General features: G+C 43.6%; 1 protein-coding gene across 1 annotated transcript; it reads left to right on the top strand.

The window, feature by feature from the left end:
• Positions 1–3,183: 3,183 nt before the first annotated feature.
• Positions 3,184–8,612, top strand: LOC121584706 (metalloproteinase inhibitor 2-like). The gene is made up of 5 exons (XM_041900761.2): positions 3,184–3,405; positions 5,335–5,408; positions 6,448–6,541; positions 7,245–7,369; positions 8,287–8,612. The coding sequence occupies exons 1-5, from the start codon at positions 3,276–3,278 to the stop codon at positions 8,458–8,460; spliced, it is 597 nt and encodes a 198-aa protein (XP_041756695.2). The 5' UTR covers positions 3,184–3,275; the 3' UTR covers positions 8,461–8,612.
• The last annotated feature ends 615 nt before the right edge of the window (positions 8,613–9,227 follow it).

Raw genomic sequence — 9,227 nt, 5'->3', positions numbered from 1 at the left:
CAGAGAGGTTGGAAGGGCTGAATGATAACAGACTAGACAGAGAGGATGGAAGGGCTGAATGATAACTAGACAGAGAGGATGGAAGGGCTGAATGATAACTAGACAGAGAGGTTGGAAGGGCTGAATGATAACTAGACAGAGAGGTTGGAAGGGCTGAATGATAACTAGACAGAGAGGATGGAAGGGCTGAATGATAACTAGACAGAGAGGATGGAAGGGCTGAAATAGAGAAAGACAAGGGACAATCACAGTCATCCTGCACCCAGTTGTTTATTAAAGCTGACATATTACAAGTTGTGAAATCCTTTGGGACGTGTAGCCTATTGGAATCCTTATGGAACGCAGACCATCTGTAGCCTATTGGAATCCTTATGGAACGCAGACCATCTGTAGCCTATTGGAATCCTTATGGAACGCAGACCATCTGTAGCCTATTGGAATCCTTATGGAACGCAGACCATCTGTAGCCTATTGGAATCCTTATGGAACGCAGACCATCTGTAGCCTATTGGAATCCTTATGGAACGCAGACCATCTGTAGCCTATTGGAATCCTTATGGAACGCAGACCATCTGTAGCCTATTGGAATCCTTATGGAACGCAGACCATCTGTAGCCTATTGGAATCCTTATGGAACGCAGACCATCTGTAGCCTATTGGAATCCTTATGGAACGCAGACCATCTGTAGCCTATTGGAATCCTTATGGAACGCAGACCATCTGTAGCCTATTGGAATCCTTATGGAACGCAGACCATCTGTAGCCTATTGGAATCCTTATGGAACGCAGACCATCTGTAGCCTATTGGAATCCTTATGGAACGCAGACCATCTGTAGCCTATTGGAATCCTTATGGAACGCAGACCATCTGTAGCCTATTGGAATCCTTATGGAACGCAGACCATCTGTAGCCCTTAGAGTCTATTGACGCACCAGTGCATCAAACAAACACAAAATCCGAATCTGTCAGTTTAAGCTAGAGATATATGTTATTTTGCTGCGTCTCAATCCACCGCAAACGTCTGTTATTTTGCCAACATAAAGATAGGTTTAGTGATAATTGAAACATCCAACAACATAATTAATTAGATATATATGTAATTCAATCAATAAACATGTTTCAGATTCATACAATTAAAACTTAACATTTTATGGAGAACAATAGATGATACTTCTCTAAATTCAACTTAAAGGTTTAGAAAATCTGGTAAAAAATCATGTTTTTACTATTTAGTTAATTTGGTATGCAAATAACATTTTTGAAATGTATCTGTAAAACAAGTTAATCCGAATGATCACTGCTGTGGACGGCTCTCCCTTTACTGCTAACTGCTGTGGACGGCTCTCCCTTTAGCTGTGGATGGCTCTGCCTTTATTGCTACTTCTTCACTATGTTGTTTCGGTAGTGACACATTTTGTGGGGTGGTAGGGAATTCAGGTAAATATTTCAAATATGCAGTAAGTGTGTGAATAATATACGGTATATTCCTACCTGAAATACACTACTGTACATATACAAAAGTATGTGGACACCCCTTCAAATTAGTGGATTTGGCTATTTCAGCCACACCCGTTGCTGACAGGGTGTATAAAATTAAGCACACGTCCATGCAATCTCCACAGACAAACATTGACAGTAGAATGGCCTTACTGAAGAGCTCAGTGACTTTCAACGTGGCACCGTCATAGGATGCCACCTTTCCAACAAGTCAGATCGTCAAATGTCTGTTTGGAACTCGGTAGTGAGTGTTGCATCTGAGGACAGACAAGCTTTACACCACTCCAGCCGACGTTTGGCATTGCGCATGGTGATCTTAGGCTTGTGCCAAGCATCGGCTGGAGTGGTGTAAAGCTCGCTGCCATTGGACTCTGGAGCAGTGGAAATGCGTTCTCTGGAGTGATGAATCACCATCTGGCAGTCCGACGGACAAAATCTGGGTTTGGTGGATGCCAGGAGAACGCTACCTGCCCCAATGCATAGGGGCAACTGTAAAGTTTGGTGGAGGAGGAATAATGGTCTGGGGCAGTTTTTCATGGTTCGGGCTAGGCCCCATAGTTCCAGTGAAGGGAAATCTTAATGCTACAGCATACAATGACATTCTAGACAATTCTGTGCTTCCAACTTTGTGGCAACAGTTTGGGGAAGGCCCTTTCCTGTTCCAGCATGACATTCCCCCGTGAACACAGCGGGGTCCATACAGAAATGGTTTGTCGAGATTGGTGTGGAAGAACTTGACTGGCCTGCACAGAGCCCTGACTTCAACCCCACCGAACACCTTTGGGATTAATTGGAACGTCAACTGCGAGCCAGGCCTAATCACCCAACATCAGTGCCCAACCTCACTAATGCTCTTGTGGCTGAATGGAAGCAAGTCCCCTGCAGCAATGTTCCAACATCTAGTGGAAAGCCTTCCCAGAAGAGTGGAGGCTGTTATAGCAGCAAATTGAGGACCAACTTCATATTAATGCCTATGACTTTGGAATGAGATGTTTGACGAACAGGTGTCCACATACTTTTTTGTCATGTAGTGTATATTGGAAGACGTGTGCTGAAAGTTTGGAAAAAAATTGCATACAAATTACCATTTCTTTTCAACCCCCAATTTGCACCACTTGTGTAGAATGACCCATATACTGTTCATATGTAATTAACATGTTACAGGTCCATTAACACAGTCTATGTCATCACTATTTGTTCATTTGATTCATGTTGGATTAAAGAAGGCAATGGTGTAAAGTAACTACATAAAAACTACTTTGAAGTACTACTTCAGTATATTTATACTTTTATTCAAGTAGCATTTTACTGGGTTACTTTCACTTTTACTTGAGTCATTTTCTCTTAACACAAATAAATTGACTAAAATAAAGTTAGGCTATGAATCCATAAGGTTACCTGCTGTAAAGTTGGCCCAGGTCATTTTGTTGTTGTTGAAATAAGGAATTCCAGTGGGCGTAGCCTAAAACGGATCTTTCTGGTTCATCCCCATTTCTTAAGTGAAAGACGGACCATTTATGGCAGCCGGGCCAGTTGAGCCTGCTCTGTGATTGGCCCATTAGGCAGGTGGCTTTTATTAAAGGAGAGGCTACGGTTCCGGATTAATAGAATGATCAGCCTACCACTGGCTTGGTTGTGACTGGGGGAGGAGCTCACAGCCTTCAATAAAAGGCGGCTGATTCCCTGTAGGATGCGTATGTAGAAGGCCTTATTGGTTTCTAGCAGTCTGAACTGGTCTTGGGGTAAACGTTCGACAGTAGAATAACTTCTTTGTAAGATGGCTCGGTCCGTAAGCAGTTGTTTCATTACTCTGGTCGTTCTGTTCCTTTGGCGGGTCGAAGACGTCGCAGAAGCTTGCAAATGCGTGATGGTGCATCCTCAACAGGCTTTTTGCAGAGCAGATGTCGGTAAGGCAAATGTGGCGTACTTTCTGACCTCTTGTTTCTCTTCACAGGCTGCCTACAACACGCATCATACAACATTTTATGAATTCTCTGTGGTCGTTGTGATAACATTTTCTAGAACATGAGGATTAGACCTATATTTACACCTTAAGTAAGTTGGCAACAGTAAGATGGGATACACCTGGGGTGTATTCATTACGGAAGATGGGATACACCTGGGGTGTATTCATTACGGAAGCAGGTGGTACCTACCTGAATTTGTCCGATAGAAACTGGTTTCCGTTTTGAGTAAACAGTTCTGTTGCAAGACGTTTTGCTACAGGCTTTGGTGTAGTCTTTACACCCCAAGTGTTATATTTAAGCAATAAGGCCCAAGGGGGTGTGGTATATGGCTAATATAGCATGGCTAAGGGCTGTTCTTAGTCACAACACAGGGTGCCTGGATACAGCCCTTAGCGGTGGTACATTGGCCATATACCACAAACCCCCGAGGTGCCTTATTGCTATTAGAAACCGGCAGTAAAAATAAATGCCATGGTATACGGTCTGATATACCACGGCTGTCAGCCAATCAGCGTTCAGGGCTCGACCCACTCAGTTTATAATTTGCTCTAGGCCAGGTATGATTGGTGGTAACACACCTGACTCCAATCAACTACTCATGTTCTTCAGTTTAGAAGGCATTAAGGTTAATCAGCTGACCCCACTCTCGTCCCCGAGGACTGGCGTTGCCCATCCCTGCTGTAGGCCTACAGATGACTTTGTCGAAAGCAAAATGGTAGATGTACTTGAAGTTTAAATATTTATATTTAACCCAAGGCACTCAGTTGTACTGTCTTTTTCAAAACAGATGTTAAATTCAACACCACATTATCAATGCTTCACACACTTTACGTTTTACAAAACTCAGCTGAGACATTATTCTGATGTGTCACTAGCCTATAACATGTCTCTCACTCACCCAGGGTTTGGTTCTGGTTATGACACGGATAGGTTCACAAACGGTTCTTCACTCTACTAGGATGGGTTGTCTAACGGTTGTTCATGATATTTGGATGCTTTGGACATCTCGCGCTGATAGCAGTGTTACCAGCGCTTTACTAACTGCTTAAGTACAGGCACTTCTTATAGAATAGGTTAGTTGCTGTGAAACATGAATGCCGGCATTGTGAAATTAAAGTGTACTGGCACCTTTTTCGTTCTACTTGGAGCACTGACGCAGTCTGTCATGTTCAGTATGTTAAGACAGGATGGTTGAAGGTCATGTTCAGTATGTTAAGACAGGATGGTTGAAGGTCATGTTCAGTATGTTAAGACAGGATGGTTGAAGGTCATGTTCAGTATGTTAAGACAGGATGGTTGAAGGTCATGTTCAGTATGTTAAGACAGGATGGTTGAAGGTCATGTTCAGTATGTTAAGACAGGATGGTTGAAGGTCATGTTCAGTATGTTAAGACAGGATGGTTGAAGGTCATGTTCAGTATGTTAAGACAGGATGGTTGAAGGTCATGTGCAGTATGTTAAGACAGGATGGTTGAAGGTCATGAGCAGCTGGACCTTTCAGAGATGCACCATGAACCAGAATACTGGTTCAGTTAGTGACGAGGTGTAATGACATGCAAAACATGATTCCCCCTGGGGACAGTTTCTGTTGCGTTTATGGATAACCGTTTGAAGCATGGTTTAATTCCTGGGAGATTCTCCAAAATGATTGAGTGACACAATGGGTAATACTTGACATGAGAGGTAATTGTTTGAACTGATACATTTGGCTGCTGAAGGAGCAAGCTCAGTTGGTAGAGCATGGCGCCCAAATCTTGGATCTGTAAAGGATTCTACACTTTTCTCCGATCCAATAACGCCCTTCAATCAGTGTCTGACTCGCCAGTATACAGTAGAGTTAAACAGTCTCCCTCTTTTTCTCTCTTCTAGTGATCAGGGCAAAGGTGGTTGGAGTGAAAGCTGGGTCTGGTAACCCCATCAAGTATGACATCCAACAGATCAAGGTATGATCAGTCTTTTTATTAAGTGGTTGCTCCTTCCTGCACTGAAACATTGAAGCTCCCTACCAGTCCTACACTATTACATTTTAATCATTTAGCAGACGCTCTTATCCAGAGCCACTTAGTGAGTGAGGGCATACATTTTGTATACTGGCCCCCCGTGGGAAACGAACCCACAACCCTGGCGTTGCAAGCGCCATGCTCTACCAACTGAGCTACAGGGGACACTATCTAACGGCTTTAATGAAGTGGCAGCCGAGTACATATAGATGTTGCCACAAAGTTTATCAGCGCACTGCGCTTTATTACGGGCCACGGTTTAGGCCTCACCACTACATTCCCAACCAACAAGGTTGACCCAATTTGATGGAGGTAGGTTGACTCATTGCTATGTCTTCATTGAGAAACGTTAACAAAAAAGTCCCACTGTACCTAACATTAACCTTGAGACATGAGTTAGCCATCCCTGAGACCGGGTGAGGTAAAAGGCTCTGCATGGTCAATCTGACGCGTCTGTACAGCACTTACTGCCATTCACACGTCAGGGCTTTCATACTTCTTGCGCTTAGAAGAGCTATTTTGATACAGGTGGTACCGTCAACCAATGATGTCAATGCGGCGGCCTCCACATTGTGACAACATTTGCGAGGCACACAGGGAGGCGGTCCGGAGCTTGATTTGGCCTCTGCATGGCCCCGGAGGCTCTGTAATTGGCCCACCCTCCATACGACCCTCCGACCACATTGTCGGATCAAGAATAGATTATTCCACTCTGGCGACTCCTCTTGTCATTTACTGAGTTGGTAAATCAGCTCTTAGATTTGTTTTGCACCATATTTGTGGAACAATACTCCATGTTGTTAAATTACCTGTTTGGTGTGGCTCTTTTTGTTCTTTCTGCTTGAATTTTGGCTGAGGGGATGGGGTATAGGGAGGGAATTAGGAAAGACTGACAGTGCCTGAGAGCTGCAGTCAGTGGGGTTCAAAACCGTATGTGGACACGTTTTAACAGGTCCTCCTTTCTCTCCTTGTGATTGGATAGATGTTCAAAGGTCCTGACCGGGATATCAATGCAGTCTTCACCCCACCCTTCTGTCCCAAGGCTCTGGAAACCAACAAGGAGTACCTCCTCACAGGTGCAGTTCTCACTAGGTTACCCAAGTTCCATTGCCAGCGCTGGTTAAACTGCTCAACCTAGACTTGCTTATGGCCTACTATTGACTTCACCTTCAACCTAGACTTGCTTATGGCCTACTATTGACTTCACCTTCAACCTAGACTTGCTTATGGCCTACTATTGACTTCACCTTCAACCTAGACTTGCTTATGGCCTACTATTGACTTCACCTTCAACCTAGACTTGCTTATGGCCTACTATTGACTTCACCTTCAACCTAGACTTGCTTATGGCCTACTATTGACTTCACCTTCAACCTAGACTTGCTTATGGCCTACTATTGACTTCACCTTGTACAAAGAAACGAGTGCCTTAGAAACAATACATTCTCTGTACATATTCAGGTTGCACTTTATGTCTTGCAAATGCTTACGTTTATGAATTTAAACCATTAAATGCTTATGAAACAATGTTTATTATGCTTATAAATGTTTACAACTAATGACTTATTTAGTATTATTTATTAGGATAAACTCCAGCGTTCCGGGCTGCATCAGTGTGTTCCCGCTCTGGGGTGACGTTTCCCCCCCAGGAACAGATCTGGGATCAGTTTCCCCTCCCCTTAACCACTAGTGATCCAAGATCAGCGTGTAAGGGCCGCTTCACCCTACACCAGGTTTTCCCTACAGCACATTGACTCACGATCTCCTCTCCTTATGCAGGCAGGCTGAATACCGATGGAGCGATGACCATAATGATGTGTGACTTCATTAGGACCTGGGAGGCCTCGAGTGACACACAACTGATGCGCTTGATTCAACGCTACCAAAGCGGCTGCGACTGCAAGGTGTGACGTGGAACTATAGTAACATTACTACACCAGTTTTGTTCAATATTTACACAGCACATTTTCTTAAAGGGATCATAAACTGGGTGGTTCAACCCCTGATTGGCTGAAAGCTGTGGTATATCAGACCGTATACCACGGGTATTACTAAACATTACTACTTACTCTTCTAATGAAGTTGGTGACCTGTTCTTATAATCACAATAAGGAACCTTGGGTTTGGTGACCTGTTCTTATAATCACAATAAGGAACCTTGGGTTTGGTGACCTGTTCTTATAATCACAATAAGGAACCTTGGGTTTGGTGACCTGTTCTTATAATCACAATAAGGAACCTTGGGTTTGGTGACCTGTTCTTATAATCACAATCAGGAACCTTGGGTTTGGTGACCTGTTCTTATAATCACAATAAGGAACCTTGGGTTTGGTGACCTGTTCTTATAATCACAATCAGGAACCTTGGGTTTGGTGACCTGTTCTTATAATCACAATCAGGAACCTTGGGTTTGGTGACCTGTTCTTATAATCACAATCAGGAACCTTGGGTTTGGTGACCTGTTCTTATAATCACAATAAGGAACCTTGGGTTTGGTGACCTGTTCTTATAATCACAATAAGGAACCTTGGGTTTGGTGACCTGTTCTTATAATCACAATCAGGAACCTTGGGTTTGGTGACCTGTTCTTATAATCACAATCAGGAACCTTGGGTTTGTGGCATGTGGCCAATATTACCACAGCTAAGGGCTGTTCTTATGCACGACGCGATGAAGACTGCCTAAGAACCACCCGTAGCATATTGGCGCTATACCACAAACCCCCGAGATGCCTTATTGCTTAACACTACTCTGGTCACATTGGGAAACACGTGCTAGAGTATTGGGGTAATGATCAGTCTCTCCCTGATCTGATCCACAGATCATCCCCTGCTCTTCCCTCTCCTGTCCGATCAGCTCCCCGGATGAGTGCCTGTGGACGGACTGGTTGTCCGGCAATGGCCTAAGTGGACCTCAGGCCCAAAGCTTTGCCTGTCTCAAGAGGAGAGACGGGTCCTGTGCCTGGTACAGCATGAGTGCGCAGCCCGGGAAGTAGTTCCTGGATATTGAAGATCCCTCAACTCTACAGGCCATCCACTCACTGCTCATAGTGACTAAAGATGCCTGCAATTAATAAAACAAATTAAACACTAAGCTACAAATCCATTTTTATTTTGATGAATCAATAAAGCAGTTCACCACCGTTAACTACAAGACTCATATTGACTGGGCAAGTTGTGACGTCACGTAGAGGTCAGGTGACGGGTTCCAGTCACGTAGAGGTCAGGTGGCGGGTTTCAGGAACTAGTCAGTGTGAAAGAGCAATCTTATGAAAACAGCACTTTGATTTGTTTACTGGTCACTACTTGTACACAAGTGCATAAAAAAACTACCAATCCAATATAGCGCTTCAAGTATTACTTGATGTTGTGCCGTTCATTTGTCCCCCTCTTTTAAACTGGAACCTAGGGTATTAAAGGGTGATATCAGTGCCGTGGTATTTAGAAATGGAACATTATTCCTGGGAAATGCCATCCTAGAGCCTAGGGTGTGTTCAGCTGGGCACAATGTTGTAGAACGTTAAGATACTGTAAACACAGGCTTCTATGACATGAAAGAAGGGAAACATGTCAACTCTGTTCATGGCATTTCTATCTGCATCAACATTTGTCTACTGAATGTTTCCTTTAAGTAGTTTGGGTTTAAACCAGGGCTTCAGCTTTAATGTCATTGACCAAATTAAACATGACTCCGATTCTTCCTTGCTTTGTAAGTCTGTTCTTGGTGTATATTCTTCAGTGGGAAGAATATTCTGTTAATTAT

The sequence above is a fragment of the Coregonus clupeaformis genome, chromosome 1, assembly GCF_020615455.1.
Source record: "Coregonus clupeaformis isolate EN_2021a chromosome 1, ASM2061545v1, whole genome shotgun sequence".
Taxonomy (NCBI): Eukaryota; Metazoa; Chordata; class Actinopteri; order Salmoniformes; family Salmonidae; genus Coregonus; species Coregonus clupeaformis.
The sequence above is the reverse complement of the archived record's forward strand: the minus strand, read 5'-3'. Positions and strand labels throughout refer to the sequence as shown.